The 25673-nt window shown below is 40.0% G+C and overlaps 1 protein-coding gene across 7 annotated transcripts in view; it reads right to left on the reverse strand.

The window, feature by feature from the left end:
• The window catches only part of LPP (LIM domain containing preferred translocation partner in lipoma), a 709708-nt gene that overhangs the window by 464925 nt on the left and 219110 nt on the right, over positions 1 to 25673 (reverse strand). For all 7 annotated transcript variants that reach the window (XM_082624540.1, XM_082624542.1, XM_082624541.1 and 4 more), the window contains one exon: positions 5884 to 6084. In XM_082624540.1, the coding sequence (XP_082480666.1) occupies positions 5884 to 6076 (193 nt within the window). In that variant the 5' untranslated portion in view covers positions 6077 to 6084. The remainder of the gene's footprint in view (positions 1 to 5883; positions 6085 to 25673) is intronic.

Below are 25673 nucleotides of genomic sequence, written 5' to 3' on the forward strand. Positions count from 1 at the left end.
TTCCGAACTCTTTCTATGAGGCCACCAAAACCCTGATACCAAAACCAGACAAAGATACTACAAAAAAAGAAAATTACAGACCAGTATCACTGATGAACATAGATGTAAAAATCCTCAACAAAATACTAGCAAACAGAATCCAACAACACAGTAAAAGGATCATACACCATGATCAAGTGGGTTTTATCCCAGGGATGCAAGGATTCTTCAATATACGCAAATCAATCAATGTGATACACCATATTAACAAACTGACGAATAAAAACCATATGATCATCCCAATAGATGCAGAAAAAGCTTTTGACAAAATTCAACACCGATTTATGATAAAAACTGTTCAGAAAATGGGCATAGAGGGAACCTACGTCAACATAATAAAGGCCATATACGACAAAACCACAGCAAACATCATTCTCAATGGTGAAAAACTGAAAGCATTTCCTCTAAGATCAGGAACAAAACAAGGATGTCCACTCTCACCACTACTATTCAACATAGTTTTGGAAGTTGTAGCCATGGCAGTCAGAGAAGAAAAAGAAATAAAAGGAATACAAATTGGAAACAAAGAAGTAAAACTGCCACTGTTTGCAGATGACATGATACTCTACATAGAGAATCCTAAAGATGCCACCAAAAAACTACTAGAGCTAACCAATGAATTTGGTAAAGTTGCAGGACACAAAATTAATGTACAGAAATCTCTTGCATTCCTATATACTAATGATGAAAAATCTGAAACAGAAATTAAGGAAACACTCCCATTTACCACTGCAACAAAAAGAATAAAATACCTAGGAATAAACCTACCTAGGGAGACAAAATACTTGTATGTAGAAAACTATAAGACACTGATGAAAGAAATTAAAGATGATACCAACAGATGGATATACCATGTTCTTGGATTGGAACACTCAATATTGTGAAAATGACCCTACTACCCAAAGCAATCTACAGATTCAATACAATCCCCATCAAATTACCAATGGCATTTTTTACAGAACTAAAACAAAAAATCTTAAAATTTGTATGGAGACACAAAAGACCCCGAATAGCCAAAGCAGTCTTGAGGGAAAAAAACGGAGCTGGAGGAATCAGACTCCCTGACTTCAGACTATACTACAAAGCTACAGTAATCAAGACAATATGGTACTAGCACAAAAAACAGAAATACAGATCAATGGAACAGTATAGAAAACCCAGAGATAAACCCACACACCGATGGTCAACTAATCTATGACAAAGGAGGCAAGGATATACAATGGAGAAAAGACAGTCTCTTCAAAAAGCGGGGCTGGGAAAACTGGACAGCTACATGGAAAAGAATGAAATTAGAATACTCCCTAATACCATACACAAAAATAAAGTCAAAATGGATTAGAGACCTAACTGTAAGACCAGACACTATAAAACTCTTAGAGGAAAATATAGGAAGAACACTCTTTGACATAAATCACAGCAAGATCTTTTTTGATCCACCTCCTAGAGTAATGGAAATAAAAACAAAAATAAACAAATGGGACCTAATGAAACTTAAAAGCTTTTGCAAAGCAAAGGAAACTAGAAGCAAGACGAAAAGACAACCCTCAGAATGGTAGAAAGTATTTGCAAACGAATCAACGGACAAAGGATTAATCTCCAAAATATATAAACACCTCAATATTAAAAAAACAAACAACCCAGTCCAAAAATGGGCAGAGGACCTAAATAGACATTTCTCCAAAGAAGACATACAGATGGCCAAGCGGCACATGAAAAGCTGCTCAACATCACTAATTATTAGTGAAATGCAAATCGAAACTACAATGAGGTATCACCTCACACCAGTTAGAATGGGCATCATCAGAAAATCTACAAACAACAAATGCTGGAGAGGGTGTGGAGAAAAGGGAACCCTCTTGCCCTGTTGGTGGGAATGTAAATTAATACAGCCACTATGGAGAACAGTACGGAGGATCCTTTAAAAACTAAAAATAGAATTACCACATGACCCAGCAATCCCACTACTGGGCATATACCCAGAGAAACCATAATTCAAAAAGACATCCCAATGTTCATTGCAGCACTATTTACAATAGCCATGACATGGAAGCAACCTAAATGCCCATCAGCAGATGAATGGATAAAGAAGACGTGGTACAATGGAATATTATTATACAATGGAATATTATTCAGCCATAAAAGGGAACTAAATTGGGTCATTTGTAGACACGTGAATGGATCTAGAGACTGTCATACAGAGTGAAGTAAGTCAGAAAGAGAAAAACAAATATCATGTATTAACGCATATATGTGGAACCTCGAAAAAGGGTACAGATGAACCGGTTTGCAGGGCAGAAACTGACACACAGATGTAGAGAACCAACATATGGACACCAAGGGGGGAAAGTGGTGGGGTAGGGGTGGTGGTGTGATGAATTGGGAGGTTGGGATTGACATATATCCACTAGTATGTATTAAAAAAAAAAACCACTACTGCTAGTACTTTAAAGATAACAAGAAAAATTGCATCATCTCATTGCTCTCATCAGTAGAGAACAGAACGTGAGGAGACAAAACCATATATACATACCAACTTCATTCCATAGAAAAATACGTAAACACTTAACATGGTAAAATGTGCAAGAAGACAAAACAATAAAAAATATATATGGGCTCATAAGCATATAGTACAGGATACAAAGAGGCATTTGGAAATGCAGGGGCATTCCAAGACACACAAGTTGTTGAAAAAAAAATCAATGAAAAATGAGAACAATGGTAGTAAAATAAAAGGACCCTAAGGCCTAAAGAGCTACTAACTTGGAAAAAAAGTACACCTACTCTTAAATGTGCCAAAGCCCTTTAGAGAAAGTTATTAGCAAAATACCTTATAAAAAAATTATAACATATGGTATCACATAAATATAAGGTGATGTGGAAAACATGTGGGTACTTTTTCTACTTTCACAGTCAGAATTTAAAAATGAGAAAGCAAACCCCAGAGATTACAGACATAATAATACAAAGGTGAGAAATGTAATCGGTAACTTCAAGGTAGCAGTGGTTAAACAAATCCTGGGCTAAAAAGCTCAAGGAATGGGGAGAAGAGGTAAAAAGAAATTCAGACAGAACCATAAAGCCTAAAAAGTGGTTAAGAAGCTCGAATCTGTGCCTGGAAAAGCACGCTTATATTGCTGTAGTTTAATTATCACCGCAAACATCATTGAGTAGCTACTAGGTGTCAGGTGTCCTGCTGGATGCTGTTGGGAGTAAAGAAAGGCATGACTCAGGCAGACCCAGCCTCTTAAAGGTCCGAGTCTACCAAAGGAGACAGGACCATACACAAGTAAATCTATTAGAAGGACAGCTGTGAAAAGGATTGTATGAGACGCATAGAGGTTATGGCTGAGGGACAGAGTAGAATATAATACAAGGTCCCGATAACCCTGGACTCAAACAAAGCGGACCTGAGGACTGGTACCAACTTGACCACAAGCAGGCTGTGCATTTCTGAAACAAACACTCACACTCTCTGCACTGCAGTTCTCATCTTTATACCAGCAAAAGGTGGACTGTGTGATTTCTGTTAGTTCTACACTCTGCCTTTGTGGCTGAGGTTCTTGGAAGTCAGGGCCTGAATTAAGCTATGAATGTTAAGGCTTTATGGGCTAGAAATTGAGGGCGCGTATGTTCAGAGGCAAGGAATGGCAATGGCGTGAGCTGAGACATGAGACCTCATCAACTCACGTGGTAAATGAAAACTGTGTTACCTACTACCTGGGGATTTCACTAATGGTAAAGAATATTCTAAATGGACAAAAAAAGAAAAAGAAAATGGATATAAACTTTAGAAAATGTATAAAAAATTAAACAAAAATAACATGAATTATAAAAACACTGAGAGCAACAGAGGATGCACTAACATTTAAATTAAATATAAAGGAAAGCAAATCTTACACTTCTAACAAATATCATGTCATAATATATAGCAGATGAAGAGATGGAGCTATATTTTAAAAAAGTCTGAATATCCATGAAACTTTATCCATGTTTGTCTTTAAAATGTATATATGCAAGGGAAATTTCTTCCTTTACGTATTCAAAAAAGGTTATATTAAAAAGAAAGAGGGATTGGCAGAATTGCAAGAAAGACTCAAGACTTCAGAAATTCAGTGAGACTGAGTTGCTTCGAGAGAGGATGCCACATTCCAAACTGTTTATTGCAAGAGAAGAATTACTGAGCAGTGCACTCACCCATGCAGCCATCCGCCATCCATCCAAATGTATATACACACAGGAACATACAGACATACATTTGACCATACACAATCATTCCCACTAAAAACACAGTAGCATAATAAGAGCCAAGAGGAACATAAGGATGAGTGAGAAACCACGTCTTGTTGCTTAAATGGGGAAACAAAGCTTACATTCTTATAAGGAAGTAGGGAAGTATCACCATCATATGGGGCCCGAGTGCCACATATGCCAGGAAGAGAAGGACCAGCAGCAGAGCAGACTGGGTGAAGACAACAGCCTCACTTCAGAAACTTTGTAGCCACAAAACCACAGAGAATGTCACCTCTTTTCTCTAAGCTTCCATTTCTTTATGTGAAAAAATACTTAGTTCATAGGGTTATAGGGAAGGCAATAAAATGACAATGAAAAGCATAGTGCCTCAGACAGACTATCCGGTCAATAGTGGCAGATTAAGAAGAGCAGGAGGGGGCTTCCCTGGTGGCGCAGTGGTTGAGAGTCCGCCTGCCAACGCAGGGGATGCAGGTTTGTGCCCCGGTCCGGGAGGATCCCACATGCTGCGGAGCAGCTGGGCCCGTGGGCCATGGCCGCTAAGCCTGCGCGTCCGGAGCCTGTGCTCCGCAACAGGAGAGGCCACAACAGTGAGAGGCCTGCGTACCGCAAAAAATAAAAATAAAAAATAAAAAAAGAAGAGCAGGAGGAACAACAAAAGAAGTAGGAAGTTGACAGTCAGAATAAGATGTATGTGGAAACCCAGGGAAGGGAGTGATTACTTAGGATCTAGGTCAAGTCCAGACACTGGAGAAGGTGATACAAATAGGACTGTGACAGGTGACAGAAGGGTGTGAGGTGGCGTGTTAAGAAAGAACAAACAGTTGAGCAAAGAGCTGCAGAGGATCAGAGATGACGCCACTGTCCCTAGAGAACCAGCTAGACAGTGGGAGAACCTCACAGAGTACAGTGACGAGGATGGGGCATCTCAATGCAGGAAGAGTCGGCCAAGGGGACAACTCACCAGAATTCACAGCACTCAGGGTGAATCTGACCCCTTGTGGAGGGGTCTGAAGTGCAACCATTACCTGCTTCTCTCCTCCCTCTCACATACGCCAACACAATATAGGACCTGCCCCATCCTTCCCCTCGGGTGTGCATCAACTGTCATACCTACTAGACTTCCTCACACCTCTGCCTCCTTCTCTATAAGAAACCCTGTCTTTATTCCCTTCACATTAGAGGGGAGTCCACTGTTTGGCAGCATTTTTGGACACATGTCCATTGGCAAGAGGGAGGGACGACTGGGTGGTAGACACACTTCTACAGGACAGTGGGATGGGGATGGAGGACACAGCAGTAGAAGAGCACTGAGCTATGAATGAAGAGATGAGGGTTCTAGTTTTAGCTCTGGCCCGAATTCACTGTATAACCACAGTCATATAACCCCTAAGAGATCTCAATCTTTATGCCCAAAAGAAGAGCTGCCTAGATGGTTACTTGATGCTTTTTAACCTTTGACAGTCTATACACTATGATAACCACACCACAAATTCTTGAGCTACCTTGTTCCAACACAACATTGTACTGCAAATCACTTTTTATTATATTGAACTCTCCCATTTGGGGCACCCACCTCTGCAATCCTTCACTCACCTTCACCGCCAGGTTGCTTGTATGGGTTGTACTTGGGCTTTGGAGCAACGACTGGGGCAAACTTCTTCGGTGGTTGTTGTGTGGACACTGAAATGCTGGGGGTCCCAAAGGAATGGGTGGTCTCCATCCGTGCAGACACGTGGCCAAGGGGCTCAGCAGAGCTTTTGGGTGGCAGCCAAGATGGGTGAGACATTGTTGAATCTGGAATTAAAAAGAAACAAACAACAGTTGTTTTTAAAGAAACACAAAAATGAAGGCAATATACTTCACTTCGTTATTACTTCTTCTTAATCCATACTTAATAAAATCTTGAAAAAGGACTCTGAGAAGAAGGAGAGAAGGAAGGAAGGAAGGAAGGAGGGGGGGGGAGGAAAAGAAGTAGGAGAGTTATGAAAAACTTGCCTTAACTGGAGGAGGAGAAAAATTGAACACTCCCCTCAACCAATCTGGAATTCCTCTCTTCCAACAGTTACCTATTTTAGTGCCTAGGACTCTTCAGGAAACAGACATGAGTAAGAAATGGTCCCTAACCTTAAGAAGTTTCTACGGTAGGAGAATTTTATACTAGCAAGGTTGGAAAAAAGCTTCAATTTTATTAATAATCTATTAAAATGATTACCATATCAATTAAATGGTGGTAAGTTACCTAAATGAGGTGATATTATCTAAATGAGGTAAAAAAAATAAAGTGTTGCTGGAATGTAGAAAAAGATAAGATCACTTCTTGCAGGGAGCAGGACTAAGACCTCATTAATGAGGCAACCTTCAGACTGGGCCTTGAGTGCTGAGGAGAGGTCGGGCCTGAACAAAGGAGGCAACCTTGCATGAGCAGAAAAGTACACAGCACTTCATTTTAGCATGGCTGTGGGGGAATACGGAGAAGTAGCTAGCAAAAGAACTAAAAATGTGGGGTGGAACCAAAGCACTGACAGCTTTGCATGCAAGCTTGAGGAGTTTGAATTTATTCTGCAGGCATTAAGGAACCCCCAAAGGTTTATTCTTGAAACAAGGGTATGACTAATGCATGGCAGGACATTGAAAATGATCCCTCTAGCAGGAGCAGTTCTGCTCCTCACCAAGGGGCACTTGGAAATTGCAAGGAGGGACATGGTTTGCCACAATGCCTAGGACAATTACTGGTACTTAGTAGCCAGGGTCTAAAATATTCAACCCCTATAATGCACAGGGCAGCCCCATATAACACCCATCAGGAACTCTGCTGAGCGGATACCATACAGGACCTTTAGGAAGAACTCAGCTAGGAAGGGGATACACCAGCCAGTCCAGGGGCTATCCTACTGGGATTAAAATATACTCTGTGAGGAAAGAAGAACGATGTCTTGGTGTCAGGGTAAGCCAACCACCCCTACAGGCAGCCTGCAGGCTGGGGCCAAGCCTCACAGACTGCCACTGAGGAGGGCTCTCCAAGTCTGATTGCAAGAGCTTTCCAGCGCGGGGAGGCCCGGAAGGCTCCCTCACCCTCTCCCAGCCCCAAATCCATCCCATAATTTATTAATTGGACTGAATTAATTGAGAGGGCTCCATGATTACCTCCAGATGTCTGTAACAACAAAGAAAACTGGAAATGCAGGAAAAAATAAAGGCCTCAGCACGTGGCATGGCCAGGGAGAGATGGGGTGGAGGGGGAGAGATGGGGCCCAGCGTGGCCTGGGTAGCATTACACCACGCCAGGAGGGGTGACATGACCCTGAGCAGCTCCACTGCCCTTATCCGCTGTCCCAGGTTCCCCTGCTCCCTGTCCTTAACTCACAGAGTTTCATGACAACCAATGAGATGACAACATTAAAGTGTTTTATATACTGTCAAGTGCTAAGCAAAGTGAGGGGAGGAAAACTGTTGGAGGTGTAGGTCTCTCAATCAAAGAGGACAACATGAAGCAATGAGGAAGCCTCTAAATTAGGAATCAGGAGGGCTCTGTTACTTAAGCCAGTGGGGACACTGGCTTTTCACTCTGGTTGCAGGGCCTTATTTTCCTCCCCTGCACCTTGTATACATGCTCATGTACACAGACACTTGGTAAATTGTAGGTTCCTTGGAACAGCGGGGATCATATTTTATACATCCCTAAACCACCATTAAGGCCCAGCACAAAACCAATACAGAAAAACAACTGTGAATCTGGTTTACTCCTGGTTCTTAAAACTGGCTGCACATTTATAAGTCTTGGAGATCTTTTTTTTTTTTAGATACCAAAACCAAGCTCATGTCTCAGGGTTGAGAAACATTAATTTTGGTTTTGTTTGTTTAATTGAGCCTCAGTTTTCTACTAAAAGGGAATAAAGTGTCTGTTCTACTCTCAACAAGACCAAAGTGAGTATAAGTGGGGAACAAGCAGGATCAAATAAAGATTTGAAAATTTTAACGTGCCCTGCACATTTGTAGTATAAATTTTATTTGCGGATTTTTTTAAAAATGGGTTAATATTATCCTTGCAAATTTTCTATAAATCTCAAGTTATTCCAAAATAGAAACTTTCAAAATGGGTTAATATAGGATACAGTGATTTCTAAAGCAAAGAGGCACATTTCCAGAGCAATCACACATTGCCAATTGACTGTAGAATCCTGGCCTTTTCAGAAATTCTGCAGATATAAAGGAACAGGAAACTTCTGGGAGAATATGAAAAATGAAAATGTAAGCATCCATGTGCAAACCATGGACCCCACCATATTTTCAGTTATCCCCAGCACCATATATCACCCTTCCACTGTACTCTCCATGGAGGCAACCCCAGTAACACCTCCAGTGAGTGCCAGGGTCTGGCCAAGTACCTGTCTGCATAAGACCTTAACAGCATTTTTTCAAACCTTTCTTCTATATGTTACCAATGGCCCAGTGACACCACTCCCAGGATTTATAATGAAATGTAATGACCCTGAAGACTTGCTCATGCTGTGTCCACCATCTATAATGCCATTACTTTCTACCAAGTACACCCCCCCCCCTTTTTGTTATCTTGACCCAGCTGAAATGTCTCTGATGCTGTGAACATTTCCCTAGCTCCCTCCAGAAAGAGTAACTTAATTCCCAGGCTCTTGTTTCATACTATTAACAGTCCACATGTAAGCTATTTCATCACCTACCTATCTACCCCAATGAGCTGGAAGTTCCTAAGTGGTCTCACTATACCAGCACAACGCCTGGCCAGGAAGCCCTTAGAAAAATATCTTATGCATGAATGGGTGAATGAATAAATGCTGATCTCTTTGGTTACTCCTCCCTTTCTAGAATCTGCATCTCCCTTCTTAGCATCCACTGACGGAATCATCTCTTTTTTCCCCTCCCTTCATTTAGAGATGTAATGAATTGTGTTGATAGATTTCTAGATATTGAACCATCTTTGTAGTCCTAGAAAAAAATCCTACTCAGTCACAGTTGTCGTGTTTTGGTATATTGATGAATTAAATATTCTATTTTACATAGAATTTCTGTACGTATAATACGAAGTAAAATCATTCTGTAGTGTCTTCCTCTACTTGCTTTACTTATCATTATTAGGTTTTGATATGGGGGTTCTGCATCCTCTTCTACTGTTTGGATTAGTTTACTGATAAGATTGGAACTATCTCATCTTTAAAGGTTTATCAGAATTCAGTGTAAAGCCATCTAGATATGAAACTTTCTTTAATAATAGAGCTTAATCATATTTCCAAGAACTTCTACGATAATTGTAGCAGTTTCATACTTCTTTTGAGGTCATTTTTCAGCATTTATATTCTGCTGGAAATTCATCCATTTCCTCTAGGTTTTATCTCTGCTCCCCTTCACCCAAGCTACCTCTCGATTAAAAATGATGTCTCATGTACTATGTGTCATTTAGATCTGAGCATCACTTTCTACTAGTCCTTGAAGACATAATTCACATTCTCCGTCCTCCAGTTCAAGCTATGTCCCCTTTCACTACATTTCCACAGCACCTGGGATACTGCCGTCATCACTCCCATCACATGTCACTCTGCCTCTCTGCTTGCCTGTATCACAAACTAAACTCTTCAATCCTTGAGAGCAGAAGTAATTATCATGCTCTAACCTCACGGCCTAATACATAATAGGCACTCAATAAAAATGTCCATTAATTTAATAAATGAATAAATTTATTTGCCAAGCCCTAGAGCTCCAGATAAAGCAAAGTCTCATCCTGTACTCAGATGGTTCAGATTATCATCCTGTTTTCAAGGAGGTTAAAGCCTACCTGAGGAAGATATATTTTTATATGTGAAAAGAGAAAAAGGGCAACACAAAGTATACAAAAACAAAAAAAACCAATTGGGGTATGTCACAGGATCTAGCACAGGGGTACTCTGAAAGCTAGGGGGCTCTGAAAGACAAAGGGAATAAGCGAAAGGACAATGCTTGAAAATTCTGTGAACTGAAGGAAGAAGCAAGGCACTTCTTTGAGAAGGCAGCAGACCAGCTGAACTGAAATGAGGGACTTAGCATATTTGGGGGAAAGACTTGGAAGGTTAAAATGAGCCTTGCTCATTTAAAGGTCTTATACAGAGAAATAAAAAGCTAGAACTTTTATCTTTGAGCAGGAATCTAACAAGAGTGAAAATTCTATGTAAGAAAAACTAATCTATGCAAAATGGATCCAAGGAAGGAGATAAATACAATAGTATAGTCATAGAGTCCCTATGACCCCAGTTCTAGTCTCAGCTTTGCCAGTGTGACCTTTAACAAGAGAGGATGCTCATTTGCAGAATGAATGTCTGTAAAGTCCCAATCAGCTCTAATATTCTAGAGTGCTTTCCTTCTCTGAAATCTTAATTACAGCCCTTCATTTTGATAAATGGGTTTGAGAAAACCTCACAAGTTTAGTGAGCGGATGAACTAGAACATTTCCCTGGGGTTTCTCAGCTTCTCAGAAAGAGACCCATGGTAAACAGAGAGATAAGCACCGGTGAGAGCTGGTTTTGCTGGACCAAAACTTACCCTGCTCTTACTTCCTCTGGTTCTCGATTGGTTTCACTCTAAGCATATAATCATCATGAAAGCAAGAAGTGAAAGGGAAGATCTACACAGAGGCTCTGAAAATACACAAACACCATCAGAAGAGAGGAAAACAAGAGAAGTGGCCCTCCTCTAAGCAAGATGCCTACTGCTGATGGGAGTTAAAAAGCTGGGGCTCCCTAAGCACTGGTCTTTCAGGAACTGTCATCAAATGCAAAGCAATTAAGAAGAACCTAAGAGGTTTCACTTATTGCCGCTCTGTCGCTCTTCTGTCTTCTCCTCCTAACTGTTCAGTGGGTACAAGAAAGCTACAGACTGACAATAAATAGCAAGTGTTTATTGAGGACTTACTATATGCCAAGCAATTTTCTACTGGCCACATAATCATTCTGACTATTACATGAGGTAGGGTTATCTTTCTCCATATTTAGCAATCAAGAAAGTAAGGCTCGGGGCTTCCCTGGTGGTGCAGTGGTTGAGAGTCCGCCTGCCGATGCAGGGGACACGGGTTCGTGCCCCGGTCCGCAAAGATCCCACATGCCGCACAGCGGCTGGGCCCGTGAGCCATGGCCGCTGAGCCTGCACGTCCGGAGCCTGTGCTCCACGACGGGAGAGGCCACAACAGTGAGAGGCCCACGTACCTCAAAAAAAAAAAAAAGAAAAGAAAGAAAGAAAAGAAAGTAAGGCTCTAAGAGTTAAATAACTTGCTCAAGGATACACAGCTAAGGAAGAGCAAAGCTGAAGCTTGGACACAAGTCTTGGACCCAAAAGCCATGGTCTTCACCATGGTACTACCTGTCTATTTGCAGGAAAAAGAAAACACCATAATCCAAAGAAAGTCATCACTTAGAAACAGGAGATTTTGCTTTCACATCCATCCCTAGCTCCTACATCCCACCTGCCATAATGTCTTCTCTATTTTGTTCCATCAAACCTAACTATCATGAGCCCCAGGATCACAAATGGATGAAGCCAAAAGTCTAGCCAAATTGATCAGACACAAGAAAACACAAACAACTGAAAAAGGCCATGTGACGTCCAAGACCCTTCCTCTATGGGTGGGAAAACCTACGGCTACAGGTAAGGTGACATTTAATACTAAAAATGGCTACCAAGCCTCTCTAAAGATAGCATGTGAATGACAAATCACTGTCATCCACAAAAATAGAACCAACTAGTGCTTGCTCAAGTTTTGCTTCTTTTCTAAAATCAATAACAAGGGAGTTCCCTGGCGGTCGAGTGGTTAAGACTCTGTGTTCCCACGGCGGGGGTATGGGTTTGATCCCTGGTCAGGGAACTAAGATCCCATATGCTGCATGGCGCGGCCAAAAAAAAAAAAAAAAAAAAAAAAAGGCTTAAAATCGATAGTACTCTTCTTTAAACATTTACATAGCTCACCAAACTTTAAAAACAACCAAGCCCCGTTGTATGGTATTATCTAACACCAATTGCTATAAGCTTAAAGAAGTGGTTTTTAAAACTGCACACTAGACTCATCTGGGAATCTTTATGTATGTATTCTGATTCAAGGGTTGGGAATAATTGACTTAACTTAGAGTGTTTATTTTAATCTTTAAATTATGTTGCATTAGTCCCTAAATCTCCCTTGGCAATTAACCCAAGTAAGGCCTGGCTCTTGGTCAATGTTTGCTGAATAAATGAATAACACTGAAGGAAGAGACAGGTATGAACAACACTATTTTATTGGTAGAATAATTGAGAGGCTGAGGGGCTTTGTGACTTAAACATCAGAAGTAGTTGATAGCCGATTGAGTTTAGGATTCGTGTCCCTTAGCAACATTTTCTCCACTTAAACAAGCAATTAAGATTTAAATAACACTGTCCTACACCTTTGGAGATTTTTCATGATCTTTCCTCTTTGTATAAAAGTCAGTGCCTTCCTAGAGTTTCAAAACTGCTTTCTTAAGGGGCTGTTAAAATGGTACACTGTGCCTCCCTTCCTAGACTACAGTTAATTATCCTTTTCTACATCTTGGTCCTCAGATGCAAGATACCTGATCTTCTGAATTCAGACCCAGCTCCCAGTCTCAGCTCTGCCATGAGCTCATAGTGCAACCTTTGCTCTCTCTGGGATCACAGTGGCCTCCTCTGAAAATGATGTGACTCGATTATTAGATGAATGCTAATGACAACTCTACGCACAAACTCATGAGTCTAGGGAAGATTCTGACTGTAGAACTAGCCAGAAACAAGTAAAAGTCAGCCATGGAGACTCCAAATCATCCATAATTCTCCTCTTAGATCATCAGTGAGGAAACACAGCCCTCTTTTTTGTTGTTGTTCTTCTTCTTTTTTTGTCACCCATTTCCCTGTCTCTTCAAACCTCCCCATTGTGGGAGGGAACCTTAGAATGATCTCAGAGATTACCAAGGTATCAATCAAGATTTATTATGCACAAGTAAATAAGTACTTTAGGCAAACTTTTTCCAAACGGTGTAGGTAAGTCCCTACCAGTGTAATTACGAAGCAGATATGCTGTGGCATGTGACGGAAGCATGGGAAGACAACATTAAACAACAAGGCTGGCTGAAAATTGAACACAATTGTTAGTTGAATAGCAAACGTAATCACTCTTCCTCTGATGAGAGCTGGAAGGGCAAACAGGATCTGCCATGGGCTGAAAATGTCAATGCATTCACTCTACTTCTCTTTACAGGCAACTCTAGTCCCGCACTAGCTAAGTGCTCCACTCTCTGCATGGACAGCTGCCATTACTCGGAAGGGGTGACGAGAGAACAACTCTACAGAAATGCCAAACATTTATATAGACTATCTGACAGACAGATGGAAATACTGGAAAAAACACTGGACTGAGATGCAGAGGACTTGGGTGGATTTCCAGCTCAGCCACTGACTGGCTCTATGACTTTAGTCCCTTGACCTCTTTGAACCTCAGTGTGTCTCCCTATCTGTAAACTGAAGATGAGATGCCTGCTACCATTCCTTCCAACCCTCATGTTCCATGACTCCCCCTACAAGTCTGCCAGCTGAGTGAGCTGAGGTTTCTTACAAATTCGTCTTCACTCCTATGAGTCCCCTTGACTGGGGGTGGTAGAGTGAGGGGAGGCAGACCAGGAATCAACAGGTTAAATGCCAACCTGCCTTGCACAGAGTTAGTACGAATACAAATCAATGCTAAAGGTGCAATCCCTATGACTGGCAACACAGCTGGTGGCAAGAAAAACCCAACTACATTTGCAGATGCCAGTAAACTAAGAAGCAGAAAGAGGGAGAAGCATCAGTCCGTTCAAGTAAACATTTGTCTCTGATAAAGAAGTGAGGCGGAATAGAGACATAATCCACATTGCACTGTCACTTCAGATTCAGAATATCACACGGAAAGGGAACAAGCGACCCTGACAGGGAAACAACAGCACTGGAAGACCAGGCCTCTCAGAAGACGGTAAAGGAGAGAATGGAACCAAACCAATTACTACCTCATGGGCTTTTATTTGCCGCAACTGGATGACAACAGCCAGGACAGGCTATTCAATGGCTCAGAAGTCACAGGGAGTTGCACCTGGATTCAACCCAGTTGTTCTGCTTCCAGAAGGTGTTTGTGGTGGAAAAGTTTCACTAAACAAGTGAGAAACTCTTGCTTATTCTTGGATAATAACTAGAAAGAGTGGGTAAAAAGCACTGAAATAGACATAGGATTAAGGAATTTCTCTTCCAAAAGAGTCAGCACCCACGCCATTGGAGATCAGCACTGAAGTCATGAGACCCCAACTTTGCACTCTAGGTCACCTTTAACGACAATGGTTCTACTTGGCTAAGTGAACAAGAAAATATGTACCCTGTCTGGACCTCAAATTCTCCAGCTCTGATCAGCTCTGTGCTTTGTGACCACCTAGAGGGGTGGGATAGGGAGGGTGGAAGGGAGACGCAAGAGGGAGAGGATATGGGGATATATGTATATGTATGGCTGATTCACTTTGTTATACAGCAGAAACTAACACACCATTGTAAAGCAACTATACTCCAATAAAGATGTTAAAAAAAAATTCTCCAGCTCTAAAATAATGAGCATTAAGAAGATGATCTCCAACATGCTATGTTCTGCAATGGTATGGCTAGTCTGGGGAGTGTGCTGTGCTTATTTTTAAAATGTACTCTTAAGGAGCTTTCTCTAAGTCTCTGATTCTAGCAGACTTTTCTGTACAAGGCCAAGAAAAGGGGGCAAACAATACCTTGAGCCCTTTGAGTTCAGTAAGTCTACTTCTAAAAGTGGAAATCTGGATTTACAAAGATGAGATTCTGAGTGCCTGATTCATAAGGGTTTAAAATTCTGGTTTATACCCTGCCCCTCCACCAGGATGAAAAAGTGACCATGGGAAAAATCGCCAATAGCATCTGTAACAAGGCCTAGCAATCTCTTTGGTGGTATCTGGCTGGAATCCTCTCATTCCAAACCCACTGCCAAGTGGGTAGGTCCACAAGTTAATTGCCGCTCACTGTCTGCTTTCCCCTGACAGCTTGTTCAAACCTGCATTAACATACATGAACACCGTGTTTTAGCTATCTGTTTACAAGTCCATTGTACCCATTAGACAGATCAGAGACTAGCACTTGAGGGATGTTTTCATTGATTTTAATTTTTTAATAATTTTTTTGTTCTTCTTTATTACAAATTCACTTTGATATTCCAATACAACTATATTGAATAAGAGAAAAAAACTCTATTTTAGATATATCTTGAAAAGTAGAAATATTTCACTTTGTCTTCAATGAATATAAACCCTCTATTGACAAATCTCAGGCCATATTTACATGACACTACTATATGTGACACTGTGAAGCAATGTTTGCTCAGACCATATAACCTGCCAAGAGTAATCACAGCAACAAGACACAGAGTTAACTGTTACCCTCCAGCCTTCTAAACACTATATTGCTCACAAAACTGTCACCTGTCAACGCTGTTTGTATCCTAATATCTCATTACCGGTTGTAAACTAGTTCAGAGCTTTTGCATAGAGTTTGGATGCTGTAATTTGAATTAACATTATTGAATTTGGATAATATGATTATTTGGATAATATGATTATTACAAGTTAAAGTTTCCAAATTAATCTTTGTTTCTCTAATACTTAATTTTCATCTTAAATTTCTGATAAACCCCAAGTCTACTTCATTCTAAGGTTAAAATGTAAGGATATTGCTAAATTAAATTAAAATGCCCAGTCACTGGAAAAATAAAGGGGGAGGAAGGAGAGGCACAACTTTTCATCCTTCAAAGATCATAAGATACAGCTTTAAAGAAGAAAGAGACTCAATGTATTATATGCTCTGAAATAAAAATTTCCGTTTAACACCAATCCAAGAGCCTGGAGAAATTTCTCAGTATTTGAAATGGTACGAAAAACAGGCAGGCTTCTCATTAGAATGTGTTATAAATTCAAATTATGTAAGAGAGGCTAGTTTTCCAATTTCACATTTAATAGCAAAACAATTGAAACCATTTTCAACTGGTGACCTTCTCCTTAAGTCATGTTGGAAGCTGTTCCACCTTTATTTCAAGATTTTGAAACAGAGACAAAATCTGTAAGAGCATCGACCAATAGTCGCTGAGTAAAAACGAGCCAGGCTCTTTCGGATCAGTTTCAGAATGACATGGGTGGATGTTATTCCCTTTCAAATTTCTTTCGATGAGAGTGCTGATGTTATGCCTTCTGCATTTTTATTAATTACTGACTACCATGCAAAAAAGGCAATGCCATGTGTGAAGAATGTACTAAATTGGCTAATATTCTGGGGAAATAAAACACATACATACACATGCACTTTAGACATATGTAAGGCAGTAGCTACCAACTTACGAATATAGACGTTTTAATATCCAAGAAGCATGAAATTGTTAATGAAGTTATTTCTTCTAATATGGAGCTGAAGTTGAAAGTTAATCACCTTCTGTAAGTGTGCTTGTCCAAATCAATGACAAGGAACTTATTACCTCACAAGGCAGCCCCTTCCATGGCAGGAAAGTTATAACTGATAGAAAGTTACGTGAGGCTGAAAACTATTCCCCTAAGAACCACCGATCAGTCCTGCTTTTTCCTTGGAATCACAAGCCCTCTTATACATGGAAGCCCTCCAGATACTTAATTTTTTTTTTTTTTTTTTAGTTTCGTACGTAACTTTTTCTGTGTCCCAAGTTTAAAAAGTCCCATTCTGGACTTCCCTGGTGGCGCAGTGGTTGAGAGTCCGCCTGCCGATGCAGGGGACACGGGTTCGTGCCCCGGTCTGGGAAGATCCCACATGTCGCGGAGCGGCTGGGCCTGTGAGCCATGGCCGCTGAGCCTGCGCGTCCGGAGCCTGTGCTCCGCAACGGGAGAGGCCACAACAGTGAGAGGCCCACGTACCGCAAAAAAAAATAAAAATAAAAAATAGACAAATTGATAAAAGACTTCCTCGGATTTATTTAAATCTTCATCCTTTGGCAGAATACACTTCACTTGTGGGGGAAGTATAAAACGTATTACTTCCTTAGCCATCCAATGAGAACTATGCTATGAGCCAGGTTGAAAACCCTCTGCTCTAAAATCTTACAGTGATTGTAAGGAAATAAAGAACACAGACGGTATCTTCCTTTATTTTCCTAGGGCCTAATACAGAACCTCTCCCATCATCAGTGCTTAGCACGTGGTTATTATATAAAAGAGAAGGGAAACTTAAAGATTTGGGAATATAAAGAGTTAAACTCTGCTTCTGAATCGTGTCAGTTCACATTTCAAGCACTGTTCTCCACAATTCCTTATAATTAGGGTGACCATACATCCAATTTATGCCTGCTGTTTCAGTGTAATTATTAACAGTGTCCCTTTTCACTCTCGGAAGTGTCCCCATTTAGACAATACCTTATATATAGTCACTTTACTTATAACAGCAATAATGAGGTTTTGGTCACTGAGTCCAAGAGAATTCTGAATATGATAGGGCCCTCTCCCAAAGGCTCCATATGGCCAAAGACTTTCCAACTTTGAGTCTATTACTGCAATTGCTAAGAGGGCAGAGCAATTAGCAGTGAGAAGGTCTTGGGGGCTTCCCTGCTCCAGAAGCACGTGCTTCCCAGTAAGGATGGAAGAGGGTACCAGAATGATTGAGCAGGAGTAGAAAAATACAGGATACAGGAGAAATAAAGAAGAAGCTAGTATCAACTACCCTATTCACTCAGCCTCTTTCTCCTGAAGCAAAGAATATCACCTTTTCCAAGAAAATCAGATTATTTACTTCAATTATATATTTACCACCTGCCCACTCCTGTCCCCATGACCATCAATATTACCAGTGATTTTATGTCTACTCTGTTTCAAGTAGAAGGACAATTCGGAACAGGAAAAATTAGGGAGTGGGCAAGAAACAGAAATAAAATGTGTCCAAATGTATTCACTAGGGTACAAGAGTAAAGATGGAGGGGATTACTTATAAATGTTTTACATTTTTAAATAGGGGTTGGGGGAAAGTTAAGGGAAATGGAAGTCAAAAGAATTCATTGCTGGCCCATAGGCTGTATGTCAATTTAATTTATTTTAAATAAACGATTTTATAGTGATTTCCCTTGGAAATTCAAAATGTATATTCCACAGGGGCGGGGGAGGAGGCAAAGCATTCAAAGTGGAAAGTTGACAACCCCTGCCAAAGACGGAACTCCCCCCAAGACATGGTAAGCACTGTCGTATCATAAAATCGCATGTCTCCTTGTAGTACCTTCCAAGACGTTTGAAACCAAAACAGTTTAGAATACTCTCCCAGCTCAGGATCTTCCCTCCTTATGGCATTTTTTCTGACAAATAGGAATTCCCCTTAGGGATTCCCTAAAGTAAAACTCTTGCCTTCCCTTCTGTTATATAATTAATTACACTGACAAATAGAGATCTAATGGAACATCATTGTTAATCCATTCTCAATTTAATATCAACTACACACAGAGCCTTATGGAAGGCATGCCCAAAATGTGGCAACAACAACCCTTACTGTGTTGGAAATGGTGGATGAGCACTCAACCTTGCCATATTGCAGAGGCTGCCTGGCAGGGTAGGGTTTGATTGCAAAAGAGATTTTGCCAAAATATATGTACCAGCTTGAGACTTGGAAGATAAAAGTAAGATGGAAGCCACGTTCTGCCACTTTGGCTTGCTGTCTGCTGGAAACACGGTCATGGAGACAGAGGGTTTTTCTGCATCCACATTCCAACATTCAGTCTTCAGCCTTGTGGTTGTCAAGAAGCAGCTGCGGCAGAGAGAGCAGCTGGACTCCAGGTTTTAGGGTCCAGTTACTACCTTCCCGGTCGGGGCTTCTTAATCTCTGGTTCACAAGTAGTGTGCCGTATTCCTGACCACAGCAGTTCCATGGTAGCCTCATGAATCTCTGCTGTCCCACACACAGTAATTTTATGGGGTTCTGAGATTTACTATTGGAAGCTCAGTACACTCCTTCCAATGATTTTGAAGCAATCATAGCCTGCTCTGTACACTCCTGCTCTGTACACTTCTTCCAATGATTTTGAAGCACCTAACACCCTGAATTAAAACCTTTCTGCTTCAGATATCTAGAGTGGTTTGTTTCCCAGAGTAAACCCTGACTAAACCCCACCTCCATACCCTTAAAATTCCATTTGCCAATAGACAGTAATGATATTTTATCAATGAGACAGGTTCAAGTCACTCACTGTGCGAAGAAATCTTGAGTGCCTATGCAAAGCCCTCTGACTTTCACTAGGGAGCAGAACCATGCCCAGGGCAGACACAGTGCCAGCCCTCTCAGAGCTCAGAGACTGGTAAGAAGAGACATGACACGGCAGGGGAAGTATGAAGCGACATGCAACAAGCCAGCAGAGAGCCAAATCTAACTCCAGCAACCTAGCCTCTATTTTATCAGTAACTGGCCACGTTTTCAAATCAAGGGGGCTAGATGGATGAAAGTCCCTTGAAACTCTAACATTCCACAGTTCTATGAGTCTTTGTACTCATAAGGGAATTTACTTGGATTCAAGTCCTAACAAAACTTCCTAAATTTTCAGTTCCCTAAATCTGAAGGTCAGAGCACAAAGGTCACATAACACACAAGCCTCGTAGAGTGAAAATAGGAACAGGAATCACTGAGCCCCAAATGTGAAGCATTATAGCAGCCTACAACTAGAAAACCTCAGGGAAAAAATCCAAACTCATGACTGCAATGGTTGTTAAGAATACCAAAGAACAAACACAGTTTCTTCAGGGTCTCTGTCTTCTCTGAAAATGTCTGCCTCACTGTCTGAAAAAAAAGGGGAATATTTACATGTAACTGTCTTCTCTGAAAGTACTCAGGCCAATACGTGAAAGAAATATTAGGCAAATGTAATAATGCTTAGATCTCTCAAGAAAAGTCACCAGTTTCTTCGTTTCTTGGACAAGAAAATCCCTGAAACCCATAAAAGAGAAGCAATTTCGTGGACAGGAAGAAAAATGTCAGCAGAGTCAAGGTCATGCATTTAAAGGCAGTTCTGCTACCAGCTCCAAGGTCAGTTCAAGGCCAGGGCCTTCCAGACCTCGCTGGGCCTTCGTTTCCTCATCTGTAAAATGGAGACAACAATCTCTGCCCTGCTTACCTCATAGGTGTTGATGAGGATTAAGTGTAACACAGGACAGAAGAGCATTTCATAAACAGCAGATGATACATATATATGAAGAAAGATTATTAGTAAAGGAATTTCAAAGGAAAGCTGTGAATGGTACTTCACAGCAAAAGGAAATATAAATATAGCTATGATTTTACAATTTTATAATCAGGAGGAAGAAATAGTGTTCAGAATTGTGACAAACAATGATGTCCAAAAGAGAAGAGAAACCAGCTTGGCTCTGTCATAATGGTCTCAGTTCCTGTAGCACACGCAACAATGGAAAGACTGCAGGGAGGGGCCGAGGCACCCTTTGTGATGGCAGCTCACCCAGGACATGAGACCCTGGACCAAGAAAAGGACGCTTCCACCTCAGTCACTATCATAATCTCACGGTGTGTGTCCTCTAAGAACTTCCGTGTGGCTCTGTGCAAGTCACTTCACCATTTTCTCAGTCATATCTCTTGGAAAACAGAAATAACCATCATCACTCAGGAGTGAAACATAATTCTGATCATTCTTTAAAGTAGTGCAATTGGAGGGAGGGAGGCTCAAGCTCTAGGGTTTCTCACCAGGATAGACAGAAATGCAAAGGTAGATCTTGCCCACGATTGGATTTCAGGCCCCAAAGGGCATAGGTAGGTTCAGGTAATACTCAGACAACAACTAACTCTAAAGGAGCTGGAAGCAGCAAAGCACCACTCAGGATGGAGAAACAAAGTGGTCCTCCAGCCTCAGTCTACTGGCAAGTAGCTGGCCTAGGACATGGGTAAGAACTGAACTGAAAATCAAGTCCCAGGCCCTTGAGCACAAAGTTACAGGAAGAGTTATCATTCATGACGCAAAATGGTGCCCTGTTAGTCTGCACTGGTCTGGAGATACCACAGGTCTCCAGGGCCTTGAGACATCAAGACATCAAGATAAAATAAGTAAAACAAATTAACCCTACTTGTAATTCACTGAAGAGGAGACCTCAATGGAAAACAAATATAGCAAATAATAATAATAATAAAATACACATAATAATAATAAAAATACACATACACAACTTCAACAGTAGAGAAATGCAAATTAAAATAGCAAGGAGATACTACTTTTCACACACTGGCAAAAAAAATTAAAAGATACATAAAATTCACTTTGGGAACAGATGTGTGAGGAAACTGACACAATATTATGTTTCTTCTTACAAACAGATGTGTTCTCTATTTCTTTATTAGATGTGTGACTTGGCTATGGCTGCTTTGGTGCCACAATGGCAGAGTTGAGTAGTTGTGACAGAGACACTCTGGCCTCAAAGCCTAAAATATTTGCTACCTGGTCCCTCACAGAAAAATTTTGTAAACCCCAGTTCTAAATTTTAAAAAGTTATTATTTCCAATTACTAAAGATATAATCAATCTGTTCATTTATTAAAGCTTTTCTCTAGTTGTCTTTTTTTTTTTTAACATGACCTTTAATTCATAGCAAGGTCTATTCTGATATATATTCATGACACAACTCTTTCTTCATTAATGCCTACCAATTATCCCAATGCCATTAAAAGAACCCTCCCTGATCAGCTCAGTGCTTTGTGACCACCTAGAGGGGTGGGATAGGGAGGGTGGGAGGGAGGGAGACGCAAGAGGGAAGAGATATGAGAACATATGTATATGTAAAACTGATTCACTTTGTTATAAAGCAGAAACTAACACACCATTGTAAAGCAATTATATTCCAATAAAGATGTTAAAATAAAAAAAAAAGAACCCTCCCTTTTCAAAATGTTTCGAGGTGGTCCCTTTATTGCATATTGAATTCGACCTGCAGTTGCTCTGTTTCTGGGTGAGTTATGTCACCCCAATGGCCTTCATCTATTCGAGCACCAACACTTCACCACTTCAATTATGGTTCCCTTATAATCTACTTTAGCATCTGGCCAGGCTGGTCCCTGTCCCTCATTACTCTTGTTTTTCAAATTTCTCTTAGCTGTTTTGCCTGTTTATTATCTAGACCAGGTTAGTATTTTTTTGTTAAGATTCAAAAACAATTAACTTGAAAGTTGTGCTGAGATTACATAAAATGTAGGGGTACATAACTACTTAACAACCTTACCATTTCCATTTATGAATAAGGTATGTCTTTCAATTTATTCAAGGGCTCCTTCCTATGACTCAAAAAATTCTAGAACCTCTTTGGACAAGTCATGTACAATTCTCATTAAAATACTGATTCTTCATTTTGCTGTGAAGAGGTTCCCATAGATCACAAAGTATTCATTTTCAAATGCCATAAAAAAATATAACTAGACATGAGACATGAGGACAAACATTTAACCTCACAATAACCAAAGAAATACTAGTACCAAGAAGACAACGTATCTAATGCTGGCACCACTGGGGAGACACTGACTCACTCACTCATTCCTGCTGCAATTACAGAAACATCCCTTGTAGAACACAAGTCATCGGGGAATTTGAATAACCATAAAATGCTAACCTCTGACCCTGAGATCTCAACCCTCCAACATGTTTAAGATTTTTGACGAACTAAGCTATATTTATGCATAAAAATGTCAATCACAGCAATACATAAAAATATTGGAATAATTAAGTAAGATATGGTGTAACCACTCAATGAAATATTAAACAGTTATTAAAATTGTAATCTTTCAAGAATATGCAGCAGTACAGAAAATGCTTAATATATGATGCCATATATGTATATGATACATAGCACTATGGTAATTTTTGCCTAAGAGCTAAAGACTGGAAGGGAATATACAAAAATGATAGGTTGTACTTAACAAGATGGTGGAATTATGGGTGACATTTTTCCTCCTAAATGGTCTGAGTTTGATATAATGTTGCAAATTTACTTAAAAAATTTTTTAAAAGAGAGGACCAATTTTAGGTGCCTTCCAGATCTAAGGTTTGCAATTCCTTTGTTATTTAAAGTGGAAAAATGAGACTCAGGTGTGTGATCTGACTTTTCTAAGGCCCACAGATCAAGTCACAGACAGAATTGGGACTAAAACCCAGGTCTTCAGACTTGAGAGGTAGTATTCTTTCCTACACAGCATTTTGGTGTTGTCGTTTTTCTCAAACCAACTCTAGGGTCATTTAAATTTTTTTATACATTATTAATATATAAAATAACAATGAAACAATTAATATAAATGAAAATAACAAAGTTCAATTACTTCTCAAAGAGAGCAACTGCTTTTAAAAATCCTACAAAATGCTTTAATGTGCTAGAGATTGAATTAAACTTTTCTAAACATGGCTATTCAATACAGCAGAGGGTATCAAAGTATGTCTTTTCTACAAAAGCTTGCTTAGTAGAAATAGTCATTTCTGCATAAAATCATAAAGCAATTTCAGTGAGTTAAGCATTAACTTAATAAAAAGATAAACTCCGCCTTTGGACGCTTACTTTAGAAACTGTGAAGTCTCAACCTGCAGTATTATTACTCTAGAGGAGAAAATACCTTCGAAATTCAAAAGCTAATAAGAACTAGTTCCTTGACTTTTCTCACTGCATCCTGACAACAAATTTGGCAGGAGAGGTATTTATATACCTGTATACACAATGGATAACCATAATTAGTTTGTAATATTCCATAATACCTAAAGATAACATTTGGAACCCACATGTATTCTAATGTTCTGTGAATTTTGAGAGGTTCTAACTAGGTCCCAACGGAGGTAATATTTGGAAAAGAACAAGGTAAAGGAAGTCATCAAATAAAACAGAGTTAGGAATAAATGGTTAATAAGGCAGAGAGACTGGTGTGTGTGCATGTTTGTGTGCGTGCACACGCTGTGATTTAAGCATCATCTGTTGAAAGCACACTTTCCAAGAGTCTGAGCAACCACTTAGAGCAACTGGTGAGATAGCTTCCTGTTTCCTGATATGCTACAGACCTCTCTCCCTAATTCCTATGGTTTTCTAAACATTGACATACACATCAATCATCCTCATACTTTTTCTTGTTCATCTTCTGAAAAAAAAACCCATAAATCTTTCATTCTGCTTTGATACTATTCAAATCATAATAAAATTAAAATTAAAAGACTGAGAGTTAGAGTGAGACAAAAGCCAGGTAAAATTTTGTATAATATATAAAGAATATATATATATATATATATATATATATATATGCACATATACGTGTGTGTATATATAGTTTTAGTTTTAAATTTTATTTTAAAATTTTGTATTACATATAAAGAAGAATCACCTCAGGCAAGGAGAATGTGGGCGCTAAATACACAATGGTAAATGAGTATACTGGCAACTTCATGAGAGTCCCCACTCAAGTTTAATCTTTTCTTTTCACATACTCCAATACACACTTTTGTGCCTTTACTGTTGAAAGCATCCTAGCCCAACCAGTGCTAGAAACTTCCTGTTAAAATATCTGTCTCTTCCACTAGATGTAGAGCTCCTTGAGGGCAGGAACTACACCTTAACCATGTCTCAAGTCCTAAAGCATCTTACATGGTGTCTGGTTAAAAAAAAAAAAAATTAAGTGGCAAACCATGCTAAGGAGGTGAGGAGAAAGTAAAGAAAACTGAGAATAATATTTACCCAAAAATCAATTAAAATGGATTATGTGGATCCATACTGGAGACATTCAACACAATAAAACAAACAGTAAAATTTCCCCTAATACATGGCAAAATGTTTTCTACGCCTGGTGTCATTCCTGATTATGTCTAGGAACAAACGCACCACAAAAGGGCGAAAAGGAGAGTGCAATCTGAGGTAGAATAGGATGGAACTGGGTTCAAAAACAGAATCCTAATGAAATTTTAATGTGATAAAAGTCAGTAATTTCATCCCAAAATCTGAAAAAAAATTAAAAGGCAAGAAGCTAAACAAACATCAGTAAGCCTGAGTGGAAAGCACAGAACTAGCACCGATCTGAAACCAGGACCCACACTGACCTGAACCAAACATGGAGGAACCCTCTCTGGGCCTTAGTTTTCTATGAAGCAGTTGGACTCTATGTTCCTATAGGATTTAACTGTCAGCAGACACACTATCGGCATCATTGCTGGGGCAGAGTGAGAACATCAGGATATCAGGAGAGACCCACCTGATGGCAGGAGGACAGCACACCAGCAGAAGGTGAGACACAAGGGAGGGGACCAATAAAGTCAAAGAATAAATTCTTTATAGAGGAGTTAACACCCCACTAACATACAGGGAAAACTTC

This window comes from Mesoplodon mirus (assembly GCF_964341445.2).
Source record: "Mesoplodon mirus genome assembly, chromosome: 6".
Lineage (NCBI taxonomy): Eukaryota > Metazoa > Chordata > Mammalia > Artiodactyla > Ziphiidae > Mesoplodon > Mesoplodon mirus.